The sequence below is a fragment of the Kwoniella dejecticola genome, chromosome 6 (assembly GCF_000512565.2).
Source record: "Kwoniella dejecticola CBS 10117 chromosome 6, complete sequence".
Lineage (NCBI taxonomy): Eukaryota > Fungi > Basidiomycota > Tremellomycetes > Tremellales > Cryptococcaceae > Kwoniella > Kwoniella dejecticola.
The window spans coordinates 407,575-425,271 of NC_089306.1; the positions used below are offsets into that span (position 1 = coordinate 407,575).

Below are 17,697 nucleotides of genomic sequence, written 5' to 3' on the forward strand. Positions count from 1 at the left end.
CAAGCAAGATGACACGATCTCGTGAGTGGGATTAGAGGCGCAATGACGGTTGCATAGCTGACGACCCTACAAAGACGCCAAGAATAATACCACCCAATCGACTTTATCGTATTACGAAAGATCATTGTTGCGTAAAGACGGTGCAGCTCGAAGACTAGGACGAGACTCCTTCAAACCCCTCGATGCATGTTATCTCTGTCTATCAAAAGTCAATGATCCAGTAGCCTGCTCTTCGGGGCATATATACTGTAGGGAATGCTTCATATCGGATCTCATAAGTCAAAAAGCCGGTATAGAAGCCAAGAAACGGGAAATGGAAAGATGGGACGAAGCCGAAAGACTAGAAAGGGAAGAGGCTAAGATACGTGCCAGGGAAAGGGTCATAAGCGATTTCGAAAAAGGTATGAGTCTAGGAGGATCGTCAACGGCAAGGCGTATAGCTATAGGAGAAGACAAGAAAGGATCCTCAAATGGGTTGTCGAAATTCGAATTAGATAATAATGCAGTGGAGAAGGTGGCCAAGGAAGCTGAAGAAAAGGCATTACGCTTGATAGAATTGGAACAGTCAGAATCGAGGAAAGCAAAACTCGCTGCATTCTGGTTACCATCCTTGACCCCGGAAGCGAAGCTGGGACCACTGAAGGACGTCAAATTGCAAACGTTGTGTCATATCGGTGATTCCCCTCATCCTATATCGTAAGTGCGAACTGCTCTTCTAGCATGCCCATGCCCATGACCTAGGTCTTCGCCGCTGACATAGTTCGTGGCTATTTCTACAGGCGTAAAACTCTCCTCCCCGTGATCTTGACGTATCCACCAGCATCGTCGTCAAAGCCAATATGTCCAACATGTACAAAAGAGCTATCAAATGCCACAAATACCATTCTCTTGTCTTCGCGGTCACCTCTGACAATAGAATCCGCACCGGTCGACGGAGAGGAGAGTCGGAAAAAGAAGAAACAGAAGAAGGACAAAGAGGACCCATACGTCTGTGGACATGTGATATGTCAGACATGTGCGGATACAATAGTGAAACCTCAAGGCAGGTGTTGTGTTTGTGAAGCCAAAGTGGACGATAGTGGACGGATATCGCTAGGAAAAGAGGGTGAGTAGAAAACCCTGCCAATTTCTTATGCTTGTCGATTCGATCGCCAACATCAGCTGACATTACTTGAACTGATTTGTAGGAACTGGATTCGCCGCGGCTGGAGGTGCTGAAGTGAAGCGAGAAGGTATAGCGTTCCGAGTATAGCCTTATACAGCTCGTATCATGTTGTCTATCCTCATTGATGCCTGCATTACGCACTTCACGAACGGTATCCACCCGATCAGAGATGCCCGTATAGTCTGCTGTGCCAATAAACGCCTCCCTTGCCAGATTATCCACAGCTCGCAACTCGAACGGCACACAAAATAACGTCACTAAATATACATGATTACCGATTTCCCACTACAATGCAGATATATGATACAACTAACGCTCGGTCCATGTTATCCCGAGCCCAATAGTTCGGATACGCTACAACTCTAGTTTTCTGCCTGATAATCATTGCAAATCTTCGATACCTCTATACGGAGGCACGCTCCGAGCTCGCATCGCTCTTCCATATCCCGTACCTAAAGTCGTCCCCAATCCCTCTGAGGTATCATTACTATTCCCAAAAATGACATCGAGCAGACTCCTATTCGATTTCCGCTTGGTACTTCTATCTCGTTTCTTCGCTTCTTTCTTATTCTCTCGACTACCATCTTTCAGTTTCTGCTCCTGGGTGATGCCATCCTCGTTACCATTGCCATGTTCAGGCACTTCAACATGTTGAACGGTATTCAGGTTCATATTCATGTTCATCCCCAAAGCCAGCTGTTCTCCTGTGTCGCCAGAGATATACGGTAAATGCTTGACATTGACGTTGACTGAATGTACCGAATTCCTCGATCGGACTTTCTGTACTTGCAGGATCGAGGAAGCCGATGAGGTCGACATCGAACTTCCCTCTTTTGATCTTCTCCTTCCTCTCTGTTCTTCCGCTCCTGGGCTTTCTTCCTCTCGAGGGGAACTGTTTGTCTTATATCCAGCCAGTCTGGTTCTCTGCTCGTCTTCCGATGACTCAGGATCAGGCACAGACTTAGTCAGACTGGGTGCCAAACTAGGTCTTCTGACTGTCATGGGCGATAACAAGTTCAGATCGCTAGCTGTAGGTGTACTATGGGTTGTAGGCTTCACGTCAAAGGCTTTCTTGAGGGTGGAATATGATCGCGGATCGGAGAGGTGTATGATAATCTTGCTCTCGTGGAGGTAGACGTGCGAGTGCTGCGTGTGAGTGTGATTGTGCACATGATGTTGCTGATGCTGAACCGAGGGGAAGTTATAACCCATACTTGATTGTCTTGATCTGCTCGAGGCTCTACTGACCGCTCGCGACAGGGGCTCAGCTGTACCATTTGTTTCGGGAGGTGATTCGGAGAGGGATATTTGCTTGCTCAACGGCGATAGTGGGGCGCCATTGCTGTTATAGTACGAAGAGGTGCTGGTGACTCTAGCTAAGGGCTGTCTTGTCTGCGGAACAGCGGCTTGAGAGGCCGATCGTCGAGTCAAAGGTTTTACACTTGCCGGTCGAGAGGCGGAAGCTGACCTCGGCGGAAACGCGTAATTAGGACTCGCCGTCGAAGCCGTGCCGTTTATGCTTGTTACAGGCTGTAGAGGTGATAAGATATTCCCTTTACCTTCTCTCCGCGAAGCCAACTCGGTTGCGGAGCCTCTACGCTTCTCGTTTATAGGCGAGATCTGGACATCATGGACGAATTCCAACCTGATGTAGCACCGCAATGCCCGCCGAGGTGACTTGTCTCGTGCGGCCGATGGTACAGTAGCTACAGTCGGGGTTTCTGATCGTTTAGCTGGTGGGAGCGACGTGGAACGCTGGGGAGGAGATGCAGGTGAAGATGTGATTGGAGGGGGCTTCTTTGAAAAGGAGAATAGCGAGGGGAACCATCCGATCTGGGGATCACTCATCGGTGTCGTCGAAGGATCCGGTTGCATGTCTTTCGGGATCTGAAGTACCAGCTGAAAGATCGTGTCTTCTTTTTGAGTCGACACGCCAGTAAGGGTTGTAGGTGTTGAGATGGTAGAAGGTATATCAGGGTTGGGCAATAAGTGATACAGGATGCCGGCTGAACGCAAGAGGTATTTGATATAGCTTTTGCACCTTCGCTCGCTTTCGCCCATCGGGTTTCTCAGTACCAACGTTTCTAGTTTTCTCTTGCCCTTTTCCTTGCTGTTGGCGTCTTGGTCTTCTTCAAGATAAATAGGTAAGGTGTACTTGATCTCACTTTCGATAAAGCTGGTTGACTTGAACCTTCGACTTTGTTCTTTCTCGTCCCAGTTTGCAACTCTCTGCGTGATTTTCTCGCCTATCTCATATAATCCGAACTTATGCATCCTCACTCTCCCGTCAATTTCCAAAAAGTCCCTCATTGCTTTTCGAACTCTACTCCATTCTCTTTTCTCAAAATTCAGGTCGACGTCCGAAGACTCCGATGATCGCGATGACGGCGGACGCCAAGGTGCATGAGGCGGATACATCTCGTCGAGCTCTTGCAGGCGATCTCGCACTCTTTGCCCCATGACGTATGGCGATGTGTGTTTGGGGCCCAGAGGAAACTTCACCTGAAGCAATAAGGATAGTAGAGTCAAGGCTATGCACCATATGTCAAGCTCCGGACCGAAGTAAGTGACCTCGCCAGGCGGACGAGAGAGAGCGTTGACTATCTCTGGGCTCTGTCGTTCGGGTCAGCGAGGCCATGGAAGGGGAGGACCATCCCAGAAACTCACGTGAAAAGCAGGACTTCCACAGCAGGTGGTCAATTTCGGTTCACTCGCTGAGAATCGGGTCGCCAAGCCGAGATCTGCGAAGGGGATCAGCGGGCTTTCCCATCCCCGAGCCTTCTGTAATCGGTCGACATACCTAGAATAAGGATTTCACCGGTCTCCACATCGACCAGAACATTATCGCCCTTCAGATCCCTATGGCAGACCCTTCCTTTCTCATGCAGGGTATCTCGAATGACCGATACCAGTTGATCCAAGATGTATGCCGCTCTTGAGGGTTTGAGGGGTAGTGGATGAGCGGGGAGCGGCACGTGGGAGGAAGCATATTGTTCTGCAAACACCAAAAAACCGGGGACAGGTTAGACGGAATCGAAGCTGGCTAAGTGAACATTTGAACTCACCAACGAGGTAGAAATGACCTTCTGTCCTGACCCAACCTTCGACGCCTATCAAGCATGGATGACTGGGTAGCTCAGCTAGCAGGGTTGGTTCTCTCAGTAATCGAGCGGATATTAAGGGATGATGCGGGAATAAGGGAGTATGTTTCAAGGCGTACTGAATGAATGATCATCGTCAGTTAATATTCGGTGAACTTTTTCGGGATGGGGACTCACGTAGATTCCATCTGCACCCAGGACTTTGTACACCGTACTGAATTTGCCTTTACCAAGCACACCACCTGAAGACGCCGGCAGATAAGTGTATTCCGTAATACCATGTTTGAGTGATGAGTCAGGATTGGAAGCGGTAGTAGGATCCTCGGTGTGCTGCAAGTTGAACGAGTATCAGTCAAAGCGCAAGAAAGGAACGGCATAGATCATCAAGTGCAGTCTTCCGCATAGTTGCATGATTGTGTGCACTCACCTTGACAAGTTCCGCCCATTTCGTATAGACGACCTCCGGTGTGTCGGCCTCATTTTTACCGAAGCGCTCTTTGGACCCCTTACTTCGCCCTTTCCTATTCCTTCCCACTGGAGAAGATGTTCTACCTCCGCCGTAGACGTACAATGTCCCTGCGCCAGGATTGATTATATCGTCTTTCGCCATTACACGATGATCTATCTCGACTTGCTCGGTTGACTAGTAGAGGAGATCCAAGGTAGTTGTTATATAGCACAGCTTCTGGTGATTATGGTTCTCATCATGATGATCTCATCTTCCCGGCTAGGGTCGTTGACGGTGGATGTGATTTTCGATGTTGTCAATATGGTGTTTCGGCGGAGGTTGAATATCTCTTGTAGAAAGGGCGACAAGCTAAAATCCAAGTTCTGGTTCTGGTCAAAGGACCTCCTTTGTACAGCGAATCGTATATCCTGCCCGAAAGGACGGTCAAGTGGTCCAAGCGCCTCTGGGCGTTAAAGCCAGTTCCAATTCAGTCCAGATTCTACCTATCAGTCTAGCCGTGTCTTCGTGTATTTGTTTGCGATAGCGACAACCGAGAAGAGTTAAGCGAAATATGAGTATCGAACTGGGTTGAAGACAACCACAAGGGGCAAGGGAATATAGATAAGCTTGTTGAGATTGAAGCGAAGTGCTTTGATCCGAATGATGTTTCGCTGTCTCGTCTCGTCTATCTCAACTTCGCTTAAGCCTCTGAATTTGAGTAGGCTGCCGATTATTCGGACTGAGTTGAAGCTCGTCGAATATCGTTGAAGCACTGAGATGCGGTAATTGAGGAGTCAACGTTAACTGAGCAGCACATGAGAATGATGTTTCCGAGAGAAAGCGAACTACATCGTGTCTTGTCTTGTCTTGTCTTGTCTCGTCAGAGCAATCTGCTTTGTCGCCGGTATTACCGTTAATCATGTATCAGAGATAAGACCCTCGCCCCGCGAAATAAGCGGAGTGCTTCAATGCTTCCAAGCTTCCAAGATAACGCAAACACATTTCCCCTGATGTTCATTTCGTTTAATATGACGTACGACTTCAATTTTGGCGTCACCCCTTTCCCTTCCCCTTCCCACTCCCATTCCCACTCCCACTGCTTCAAGGTACAAACAGGCTGTTTTTTCTACCCTGATCGAAGCTGGTATCGGAGTAAATTTAATCATTCAGACCAGTCACAAGGCCATTCTGATTCGTCGATTCATCAACACAAAGCCGGATCTCACGCCACCATGAATTATCGTTTAAGGGTAATTTCATTCGACAGGGTATCATCAAGGAGTTACCCCACGCCGGTCCTTCTCTTGGCCCGCATAAATTGGGATATCGGCTATGGACGCAAAAGCGCAAGTGCGGATAAACTGATACTCTGATACTTGCTGTTGGCCGATAGTGCCTACGCTACGAGCACGGAAAGAAGATCAAATCCAGAAGGTTGCAGCAATGCAGCAATGGGTCATGAATCTGAGAAAAAGCACAGAAGAATAACAATGATCTCAACAAGACATATATTGCGGAAAATGTATCGCATCGCATGGTATCGCAAATATGCATTGCACTGCGCAGCGTCGTTGTCTTCAACGTTGAAGTAGTAGTATAAAGAGATGACATGTTTTCAGAACGAAACACCCCCATCGCCCAAAGAGGAGAAACCAAAAGACAAGACTATTCTTTCAAGTCTATGAATGCGAAATGCGTTTGAGCATTATCGATCGATCGTAGTTAATCAAAAGCAAAAAGGAGAACAAAGACAAAATATATAGTGAAATGCTAACTAATAACTGATCACTAATTTCTAATTCGACGTGGTAGCCGAAGTAGAAGTAGAAGTCATATTCAACCATCCCTTCTTCCCCACCCATCCTCCATCTCCCTTCAGATACCTATGCTGCGTCAACACCTCCGCCGTCGGTCGATCTGCCAACTCCAACTCCAAACATCTCTTCACCAAATCAGAAGCATCTTCCAATCGTCCTCCTCCATCAGATTCTAAGCCTTCTTCTTGATGTCCGTGGAAACACCGTTCATTCAATACCTGATTCGCTCTCGAGTTTTCATCGCTCAAACCTTCCAATACCTCGTCAGGTAATTCACTAAACGGGGTTTCTCCAACTAAGAGGACGTATCCGACGACTCCTAAGGCCCACACATCTTGCTCCTTGCCTCCGTACATCTCTCCCCGGAGGATTTCAGGTGAAGCATAGTGTAAAGTCCCTGAAAAGGTATCCCATCGTTTGCCAGGTCTCCAATGTGCCGCTGAGCCGAAATCGATCAATTGACATCTACCTTTCCCGTCCAAAATGACATTCTCGTCCTTGATATCTCGATGCACTATTCCATTCGCATGTAAGAACCGGACCGCATCACACAATTGACCGAGCAGTGATCGGATTTCGAATGGTTCTAAACCTGATGGTGACGATTCTACCCTGTCGAAAAGGTCTAAGCCAGTCCCAAAACGAGGCATGACCACTATACATTGCATAACAATCCGTCAACACCTGTTCTCAAATTCCTCAAAGCGAAAAGGAAAGGAACTCACAATAGTAGAACTCCCTATCCTCGAAGAAGTCTAACAACTTCCCGATATTCGGGTGACCTCGCTCAGGACTCGTCTTAATCTCTGCAGCGATATATTTCTGCGTTGACACGAACGAATCCGCATCCTTGTCCGAGTGCGCAGAAGACCAATTACTTTCAGGTGTTCGGAAAGTAGCACTGCTCTGACTGGACGGGCTGCTCGAGTCCTCAGTAGGCAGCGCGGAGGACGTATCGGGGCGAGCTCTTGCTGGATCCCAAGGAAGTGGTTGGGTGGGCTTGTGGTATAGAAGATGTCTCAATTGATCCATGACGTGTAATTCGACAGGGATCGGTCCAAGGACTTTATGTTTCTTCCAACAATCGGCCAAGATCCTAGCTTTGATGATGTATTTGATGATAACTTCGTCTCCCACAGGTTCGCCTTTCGGACCTTTCACTTTGGCCCTCATGACCAATCCATAAGCACCTTTACCTGCTTCAGACAGAATCACATAATCGTCTATACCCCTTCCGCCAATCCCTCCAGCAGTCTCATCCGTCGGCGTAGGACATTCGCTGGGCGCAATCGTTGAAGGCGCGATGGAGATGGTCGAGTCAAGCCGCGGGAACTGAGGAACGGAAGTAGCTGATTTAGTCTCGGATAATGCTGGCGAGCGGAATGGCGAGAAAGACTGTAAGGATGGGTTTCGATCCATCTGAGGTCTGCTTTGGGCATGGGAGGGCGGTAAAGCGGTGGATGGCGGTATCGCAAATGGTTGAACCACTCGTCCGGCGACTAGTGACACTCGATTGGTATCCCTTCGACGAGGCGAACGGGGGGACATCGGAGGTGAAGCGTCTTTGCCCATTGACCTTTCGACCGACGGATGCCTTGATCTTGATATCGCCTTGGCATAGTCTCTGATCGAGGCCAAGTTAGCTTGTCCGGGCACGGTCGGTCCATTGGGAGGTGTGGGAGAAGTGACGTTATTCGGCGTCTCTGCAGGTGATGTGAGTGAAGAAGAAGGGCTTTCAAGAGCCGTTGGCGCGTTGACTGGCGAAGCTTGAAGCGGTGACGGCTTGAAGGTAGCAGATGGTACACTGGTTGGACCTTTGGGTTTGCCTGGTAAAGAAAGACTCTTGACTTGAGCGAAGGTATTCTCGAACGGATTGGTAGGTTCCGTCTTCCCGTGCAAGACAGGATCTGCAGAAGTCGATCTGACCGTTGTCAAGTCTATGTCCGAAGGATCCACTCGAATCTCCGCCAAAGCAGGTGGCGTTGAGCCTAAGCCTAGACCAGAACCGATTTCCTGTACTCCACCTCCCCATCCGTTATTCTCATCTAATGAAGGGGATTTCTGGTCCGCCTCTAATTCCTCATCAACCATAGAAAGCAGCTTTTCTCTCTCCAACTCCCGCTTCGTTTTCGTTCTGGGCAAAGGTGGAGCATCACCAGCTTTCTTAACTACGCGCAGACTATCCCGCCGTCCAATCGATGCGAACCTGACGGGACCTTCAGCATCAGGATCGGCCAATATGATATCATCATCATCAAACGTATCTTGATCACGCGTCGAATCGATGGGGGTAACCGGAGCGGAACTGGTAGCATTCGGCTTCGTAGGGGATTCATCCGAGATTGGTCCCACCTTGTCTCCCACCGGCATGATCGGACTCGGTGCAATGATGACAGGATTGAATACCGGAATGCTCGAATTTGAGGGCGACAGGGTGATCTCTTGGCCTTCGTCTGCGGGGCTGAGTAAAGGTGATCCAGGATCAGGAGTATGTTGCGTCTCCGAGCCCAAGTATTCCGCCGACACTGAAGTATGCAAGGTCGGGCGTTTGTGACCAGTCCTTTGCGGGGAAAGAGACGAATTACGCTCGGGTCGAAGGAGCATGCTTGATGATATCGATCGCCTTCTTACGTCTCCGCTTCCACTAGCACTCCTGCTATCCATCGAACCTTTACTCTCATCTTCCGAGCTAGACCCGCTGAATGAAGGTTCCATATCGCCAGCCGCTTTGTTATTGCTCTTATGCAATTCCTGCCACTCAGGTGTGGTTTGCAGATCTCTCCACTCTTGTGTCGTAGGCGTGAATACCATAGTCGCACCGTGGTGTTCCAACATCGAATTTTCAGGGCTAGACCCATTATGGTGGAAAGTCGGAGGAAGGTGGGTTTGCAGGAAATGTTGGTTCGGTGACAGCGATACAGACGTTGCTGAATTGGTAGGCGGGCCTGGCCCATTGGTCGGTAAAGTGAGATTTCGACGTAGATATATAGGCGACGTCGAAGGGGAAGTTATCGATCGAGCACGAGGTTGTGGGGAATGTTCAGGCGAATTCGCTATTGATGCATTACCGGATGGCGGGCGTGAGGAGTGCAGCCGATGATAGTATCTTGCACTATCGGGGCTGGAATGAGCTTTTTCCGAAGAGGAAGAGAGCTGTAAGCTGTACTTACGAGTTATCCCAAAAGGTGTCTTCTCCACCTTCGTCCGCGCTGGCTTTCCTACTTCCTTCACTGACGTGCCTTTTCCATCCATCTCGATCTGTCGATCGGAAACGTCGCCTAGACATTGGCGCATTGGCATGGCCATCTTCTCCTTCTTCTTCCTCGATGTCCATCTGCTCTAGCTCTTCCGCGTCTTCGTCCTCGTTGTCCCGTTCTTCCTCTTCATCGTTCAGACTCGTGAACCCGCCAAACGATGCCAGGTCGCCGTGACTCTTGCTTCCTCCCGGGTTCGCACTGAGCTTGATACCTGACCCATTCGATGCTGCCCTTACTCTAGACATCAATACACCTGATCTATGTCGGCGGGGGTTCGGAGGAGGGGGTATTGCTCGATGTTGCGATGGTCCGGCATGAGGCGAGGGATGATCATATTGGTCCTCATCATGATGGTCAGATGCCGATCGCCGCAAGGGCGAAGTAGGTGTGGGGTAGTTGGCAGCGGGATTTATCGCATGATCCGCTTTGGATTGCGTGGTGGTGTTCTTCAGTGATTTCGGTGGAGATTGAGGTGGAGAATCGAAGAGATTGAAGGAGCTGATTGATTTCTCGTTCAAAGCTGAATCGAGTGAAGAAACGCCTTCATTCGCTCCAAGAGCGATGATAGGCATCTTGACGATGCTATCTGAGCAATTCCCCGCGTTCCGCTTATCGACCTGATGTATATATCTGACGCTCTAATGACACGATGCTGATATCGATTGTGAAGACTATTGGATCGGTGGCGGCCAAGAGACTGACTATATTTGCGAGATCGACATGAGTCAAAGGCGATTTTGAGGATTTCCGATTATTGGGATGCGATGTTTCTACAAGTGGTAAAGACGAGATGGGGTTAGTGGATGATCTCGAAGCGAGTCTAGTCTAGCCTAGTCTCGTATATGTCCGAAAGGTGCGTAGGTATGTGTGTATGGATATTTATATCACGTTGCTACAATGAGGAAGCGGAGGAAGCTAAAAGAGGGCAAGGAAAGGGTTTGATTTCCTCTCTGTGTTTGTGTTTGTGTTTGTGTTTGTGTTTGTTTGATGTTGATGTTGATGTTGATGTTGATGTTGATGTTGATCTAGTTGTGAGTCCGATTGAATAGGCAAATACAACTTATCGGTCCGAAGAAGAAAGAGAAACAACGTGTGTACAGGAGAATACAAAAGCGTAGATTGTCACAAGGATGACCTACATGGAGGTGAGGCAAACAAGGCAGATACGCGTCAAGATATAAGGAAGCATGAAAGGTGAGTGACATAGGAAAGGTCTAGTCAAATCAGATCAAACAAAAGGAAGGAATGAGGGTTGGAGGATGGGAGATGGCTTCAAAGGATTTTATCGCCTGACGATCTAACCGATTGATTCCAGACAAAATCGCAATTCACCTCACCTATATGTTTAGCTGCTTTCTCTCGCTCGATTTCCTGAATGACTGCCTCTCGTCGTCGGGTGCGTATGGTTTGACAATGAATACGGGGGTGGGCTATAGACAGATGACAGATGACAACGATGGTATATACCTAGTATTGGATCGGGTGTCGATAAAATCTAATCGCAGAGTAACTTAGTGCAGAGCGGGGAAGTTAGTAGTGATCGTTTGGTGGAGTCTAATTAAACAAACTGATCATTATGAGGTTACAAGTGCGCCGGCCGTAGAAAACGGGGTTCAGCGGGCATCACCGATCAAACCTTTCGTCAAGTTGATTAGGAAACATTCGTAATGAAGTGACTGGGTACATTAGTTAACCAATAGTAATCGATCGTAAAGCCCTTCACAAGCGCAATAACCCAAATCATAGTCCGAGCACGTTTCTTGGCGTTTGCTAGGCTCATCCTGCATCCCCAGCTTTGAATCCGATTATACATGCAATTATGTAGAGACTTGTGTGATTATACAAGGTGTTGCAGTTATTTCCTATCTACTTGTAGATGCCTTCTTGAATTTCCTTCTTTACCTTCTGCTCTTCATTACACTTTACCGTCTTCGCTTGCTCAACGGGGGCATGGCTAAGTGACCTTCTTTATACTGTATACTGGAGCTGGAACTCGTATGGATGGTCACGCTTATGCGAATGCGCTCGCACTGGCGTTCCCATTCATAGACTCCCACGTAGCCACCGCCGTCTTGGGTGTGGGGCACTTGTACAGTTTAACCGTTCCAGAAGCGTCGAATCCTCCAGCGGCAATCATCATTTCGACCTGGCCCGATAAGATCAGCGTAAATCATTGCCCTGTCACCCGTTCGAAGAAAAACAGAAAGACAGAAAGTGACGGAGGAATGAAGGCAGGAAGATAGATCGACAACACAACATAGTCAAGACCAACTTACAGGATGGAATACCAACGACGCCGCACTAGGCATAAACCCATTAATCCGATGACTATTTATCGGATTACTATACGTTGGCGATAACGGGATGCCAATCTTGGCTAATCGGATCGGGTGTATCGGATCGCTGAATCCTGTGATCTCCAACTCCTGCTTCGTCGAATGGGAAGTCAAGGCCGTCGTCCTAATTGTGAAACAGCATCGGATCAGCACAATTGAATGTCGAGATCGAAACCAAATTCCAGTAACTTCTTGTGTCCTAACGAGTATGTGAGGTTGATGATCAATGTTGGAAAATCCGCTCACCTCGCCAAAACCGATGCGCCGGTATGTACAGCCAGCGCCATCAACCCCTCATCTCTCCTTGGGATCGTATAAAGCGGCTCATCAGGTCTTCTCACATCCCATACTCGGACTTCCCCATCCATCGAGCCAGTTACCAGTTCCCTCATACTACCTCGTTGCAAATGCACACTCTGTATCCAGATTTTGTGTTGTCTCCATGTTCTCAGTACTACCTCGCCAGCGTCTTCCGCTCGTTTGTCGAAAAGACGGACGACACCATCTCCGAATCCAGCTACGAAGACATTGCCTTCTGGTTCGTCGGATGAGATGGCCGTCAGATTAGCTCCTGCTTGAGTGGCAATATCCTGCAGATCCCAAATATAAAGATCATTAGCCACTCATCATCATCCAACCTACACCCTTCAGAGCCAAGAGAAAGGCATAGAGCACGTCGACGCATCGACGCATCGACACCACTCACCCTCAGATGACGTTCAACGGTCGCATCCCATAATCTAACCACTTTCATATCTCCCCCAACAAGTAAATGGCCCTTTTGCTGCTCCCAAGCAGTCAGAACTCCACTGCTGTGTCCGACAGGATGTAGCTCAGATACCGCTCGGAAGGTCGACGCTAGAGCAGTTTCGTTAGGCGTTTCGTAATCACGGAATATGCGAACACTTCCTTCGGCTACGGCGCATTAGACAAAACAAGGCATTAGTCGTCTGGCTCGTCTCATTTGATGTCCCAAAAGAAACTTTACTCACTCGACGCCGTTAGCATCAGACTACTGGCCATCTCATTGATAAAGTGCACCGAAGATATACTGCTTCCAGGTATATTCTGGTTGCTGAACTTGTTAAGTCGTCTTTTCGTCTGCCAGTCCCAGATGCTACGGACCGAATGTCAGCTTCAGTCCTGCGTCTGCCAAAGTAAGTGCGAGGGACTCACCAGACGTTGTCCGCATCATCAGTGACCGCCATGACAGGATCGTAAGAGTGGAAAGCAAGTTGAAGGGGCCACGAATCGTTTTGCAGCGTACCAGCTTCGACATTCCATACGTGCGTGGCTATCATGTACCGCAACCTTGATAAGCATCCTTATGTTCATACAGAGCCGCGAATCGGACACGGCTTTTGCTTAATCGATTGGTCCACAACCCTGGAGCAATGAAGCGAACTCACCAGCATACCCCTCTGCCGATCTACTATCTTCTACCATCCGTTCATTTCTCAAATGCTTCCACGCCTGCTCATTGTAGACCGTACTTCCCGGCTCATCGCCGTCTGGGGCTTTCATCTGCGGTTCTCTGAAATACCCCATCGCCCAATCGAAGAACCCACTCTTCAGCGGGAGGACATCATCCTTCACTTCTTTAGCTACCATGCCCAATCCCAGATCATTCGAACGGGCCAATCCATTATTCCCAAATCGCCCATCGATATCAGTGTTCACTTCTGTAGATTTCGATCGTCTGAAAGACAACCTCTCCATATCTTCCCTTGTCAAGGCTTCCAGTACGTCAGAAGCTTTAACAGGTATCACACTGAGGGCGGATACGGATAAACCCGATTGAGATAAGTTCGCAGATCCATAAGCCGATTTCGATCTTGCCATTGATCCTGGATTTGTATTTGTCGATCTTACACTCCCAGTAGAATGGCCAAGAGCAGAACCACCAGGCTCATTGGGATTGGAATCAGGTAATATGCGTTCGTGATTTCCATCTGGATAGGGTGATTTGTAGCCGCTCCCACCTGAATTAGGCGTGATAGGCTGAGTGATCTTGGTGTATTCCGCATCGATCTTACTTTGAGAACTGGTTGAATCGGGTGATTCAGGAGGAACAAGACCTGTCATACTTGCTAGACTTCTCAGTGCATTGGCTACACTGCTATTCCTCTTCAGCGTACTTGATCCGGATCCAGGATTTGAGGGGGAGTTGATCGAAACATTGGTATTGCTTCTTTGCATTGACGGCGGGTTCAGACGGCCGGAGACAGATCCATTGACCTTCCCGCCTTCTGAGAAAGCGGTGGACACTTGTCTACTCAGCATCTGGGGTCGTTTCGATGTCGAAGAATGAGCTTGTTTCTTCAAGAGATCTCGAATAGCAGATCCTTTGACTTTGGTAAACGCCGAATCGACCAACAAGGCAATGATGTAATCTACCACTGTCGAAGCCATCAAAGCTACTTCCGTGTGCGGGTCGACTGAGAGATCTAGCAGTGTTTCGAAGAGGACTTTGAACGAGCTTAGCAAAGTCAAATTATGTTGATGCTCCTCCGGGCTTTTCTCTTCATTCGCCGTCCAGTCTTTCAGCGCTTGACTGACTATATCGTCTCCACCATTTGTCGAACTTCCATGTCCGTTGGGCTGCGTCGATGATTCGGCTCTGGCAAGGGCGGCTTCTTGCTCGTAGTATGTCCAAGCAGCAGCTACTAGCCATCCTCTCCATTCTCTCACTACACAGCTTATCACCACTACTAGTTCTTTCCGTACCATCGGCGATGCATCTTCTTTGACGGACATCATACAGGCGAAGGCTAATCCAGCTTCGATTTCAAGCTGCTGAATATCGCTCAATCCCAATTGAGCGCCCGTTCCTCCACCTCCTTTGGCCCCATCTGAGCCGATCGGCGCACTAGAGGCACCTAGCAGAGTGCCAAAGGCATAGAGAGCGGCGGCCCGGACTTCCACTGCTGTTGATCGAAGCGCGGCTAGCAGCTCATTCTGCCGTTGCGATTGCATGAACAGAGCTTTGGCGTCGTCGTAGTCCGCCCAAAGCTGCGCGATGCAAAGTAGACACCAAGTCTTCAAGAGCCAGTCATCTTCGCCCAGTCGCGCTACACAGGAGTCAAAGACTTGGACGCCCAAACAAGCAGTTTGTCCTGGTTTAAAGTTCCTGCACAGTATCGATAATATGAAGGCCGACATAGCTCGATGTTCGTTGGCATTGGGGATGACCAATGCGCCAGCTTGAGGGTAAGGTGCGAGGATTTGGGTGAAATACGTGAATCCGCTATCTCGAAGTAAGTCTACTTGGCAAGTCTTGTCTATCGCTAGTATCCGTGCCCAGATATAGATCAATACCGGTTTCAGCTCTACTGCCGGTGAGGCCAGTAATTTTTGGACATAGGGGAAAATGCCGATTGATAGGGAGAGGTGGACTGCCCAAGGGCCAAGATCGACGAACCGCGATATCAGGATCAGAGCTCGTAATCGATGGGATTGCGAAAGGAGAACTTGTAGGACTATAGGAAGTTGTTCGGGAGGTGATCGAGGTATTGGCACGCTTTTCTTAGGCCGAGGTACAAGTCGATTCGGGACTGCTCCGCCGTGCTGCAGCCATACTTCGAAGGCTTGTAGGTGTTGCGCGAAGAATGTCGAAGGGCGGTAGACGCTCAAAGGTGGTACGTTAGACAGACCAGCCTCTCTGGCAGCTTCGAGATCTAAAAGCTCCGGTAATTGCGCCAGACAAGCATCGACAGCTAAATCCCATGAATGCCACAGAGGATGATTATGCGCCGAGGGGATTTCGGGTATGGAAGTAGGTGTACAGTGATAGGCCGACATGATCCTTTGAGCCAGTAAGAAATTCCGGAATAATCCTGCGACCAGTAAATCCTGTCTAAAAAGTCGGTTGAAGACATCCCGGGGGAAAGATAACCACGCTATGGTATCCGTTACGGCGGTAAAAATCCAGCTCAATTCTCCCAGTGGCGTCCTTCGGTCTTTGAGATCACCTGGTATCCGCATCACCATATCTACCGTTATCCTCGACCGCGGATCATTCGGATCTAATCCACCATTCCGTCGCAAGGGATCTTGCAGTACGAAATGTCTCAGAGCGGTTTCTATGGGTGATGTAAGACAACAGGTGAACAGATCTGCCGGAAGATCAGGCGACATGGGTAAGATTTGGTTTGCTTGACATGCTGCTAGATGTAGAGCTTCAGAATAAGGCGATCCAGGGAGACTGTCAGAATGTCCAGCTTGCGCTTGAGCAGCTCGAGCTTCGTTATCTCGCCTTTCGGCTGATTTGGCGAAGTTGTTCAAGATGTTTCCTGCCCCTGAGCATTCCCAGACGTATATGCAGGGGCTTAACAGAATGAGATCAGTCTGAGCTCTGATTTGACGGGTTTCGCCTGACTGGGAACTCACGAGCCGAGCCATTCTTGCAGATCATACAGACTGACCGGTATATATTGTGTGTAGTCTAACTTTATATCAGCTCGTCTGGCCCCACATAGAGGTGAGGGAAAGGGAAAAGCTGACTTACTCTTATTGAAAACCCAAATTTCCCCAGATGGCGTGGGTTTAGGTACACCGTGACCATTATAGTAAAATACCACTCTCTCATCTTTCGCAGATCTACGCATATTCACACATTGTTTCTTCGTTTCCTCTATTGACGGGTCTAGGAACTAAGACGATGACTGTATAAGCTTTGACATCATTTGACGGAAGGGCCAAGCTGATTCGGGGCTTACTGGTTTGTATTTGACTTTCGGATTCAAGGTCTCAAACTGTTGATGCAAGTCTGAAATACAACGAAAACGATCAGCTGCGTGGTCAAAATCAGGGAGTTGGGAGAGACGACGATACGGACTCCTTCCTATAGCTTCTATAGCTTTATTCGAGGGGAGTTGAGTCGGGTCAATCCAGCATTCCGTCTTCGCACAAGGATTAGTCTTGACTATATCAGGGGGATCTACTCCAATATTTAAGCAGATAAATAGACCAGCGGTGACTGTTTTCAGCTTGGACCGAAGTCTCCAAGGTGTCTTGGTGGCTACAAGATCGCTCTTTGTAAGCTTAGTATCAACTTCGGGAAGGTGATCCATTCCATGACACCTCTCACAATTGCAGACTCACACGAATCGTCCTCCTCTTCTTTACCTTTCCCTTTCCCTCTATGCCTTATCGCAGCCCAATACTGCAAAGCAGCACTCATCTCGATATGCTCATCTTCCACTTCATCTAAGAATCCCTCGTGCGGCTCGTAAGCTTCCGGTGGGAAAGCGGGATAAGCTGAATGAGGCTGAGAGGTCGACCCTTCATCTCGAGCGTAAGGTAGGGAAGGGGGTTCGGCCATTATTATGTTTGTAGATCTCTTGGTCAGTCAGGTACTAAGTCAGGCTATGATGTCTTGCCCATCGCTTCGTAGTTGGATGCTTGATCGGCTTTGAACGTATTATGCGAGCAGATAGCCAAGAAGCCCTTACGACATAACATCCGTCTTGTGGTTGCGGGCAGGAGAGGAGGATGCGCATAAACGAACCAGCTTGTTGCCGGAGCTAATCTATCGCTTCAAAGCTATTTTGTACCCCCATTTATCAAGTGGC

General features: G+C 48.7%; 4 protein-coding genes across 4 annotated transcripts; 1 reads left to right on the forward strand and 3 right to left on the reverse strand.

Annotated features, from left to right (window-relative positions):
* Window positions 1–8: 8 nt before the first annotated feature.
* I303_105034 (uncharacterized protein) lies at window positions 9–1,252 on the forward strand (the record flags this gene model as incomplete). Its single annotated transcript, XM_018408812.1, has 4 exons — window positions 9–21; window positions 75–696; window positions 780–1,105; window positions 1,188–1,252. 4 exons carry the CDS (start codon window positions 9–11, stop codon window positions 1,250–1,252), a joined length of 1,026 nt encoding a protein of 341 aa, XP_018262503.1.
* A 294-nt stretch (window positions 1,253–1,546) lies between these two features.
* On the reverse strand, window positions 1,547–4,876 carry I303_105035 (uncharacterized protein; the record flags this gene model as incomplete). Its single annotated transcript, XM_018408811.1, has 6 exons — window positions 1,547–3,778; window positions 3,833–3,906; window positions 3,966–4,160; window positions 4,231–4,384; window positions 4,444–4,596; window positions 4,694–4,876. 6 exons carry the CDS (start codon window positions 4,874–4,876, stop codon window positions 1,547–1,549), a joined length of 2,991 nt encoding a protein of 996 aa, XP_018262502.1.
* Window positions 4,877–6,509: 1,633 nt separating this feature from the next.
* On the reverse strand, window positions 6,510–10,360 carry I303_105036 (uncharacterized protein; the record flags this gene model as incomplete). Its single annotated transcript, XM_065969084.1, has 3 exons — window positions 6,510–7,186; window positions 7,257–9,643; window positions 9,702–10,360. 3 exons carry the CDS (start codon window positions 10,358–10,360, stop codon window positions 6,510–6,512), a joined length of 3,723 nt encoding a protein of 1,240 aa, XP_065825156.1.
* Window positions 10,361–11,799: 1,439 nt separating this feature from the next.
* Window positions 11,800–17,447, reverse strand: I303_105037 (uncharacterized protein; the record flags this gene model as incomplete). The annotated part of the gene is made up of 12 exons (XM_018408809.1): window positions 11,800–11,934; window positions 12,065–12,248; window positions 12,371–12,714; window positions 12,831–13,039; window positions 13,117–13,241; window positions 13,301–13,418; window positions 13,534–16,451; window positions 16,514–16,568; window positions 16,632–16,776; window positions 16,843–16,892; window positions 16,962–17,144; window positions 17,228–17,447. The coding sequence occupies 12 exons, from the start codon at window positions 17,445–17,447 to the stop codon at window positions 11,800–11,802; spliced, it is 4,686 nt and encodes a 1,561-aa protein (XP_018262500.1).
* Between the last annotated feature and the right edge of the window lie 250 nt (window positions 17,448–17,697).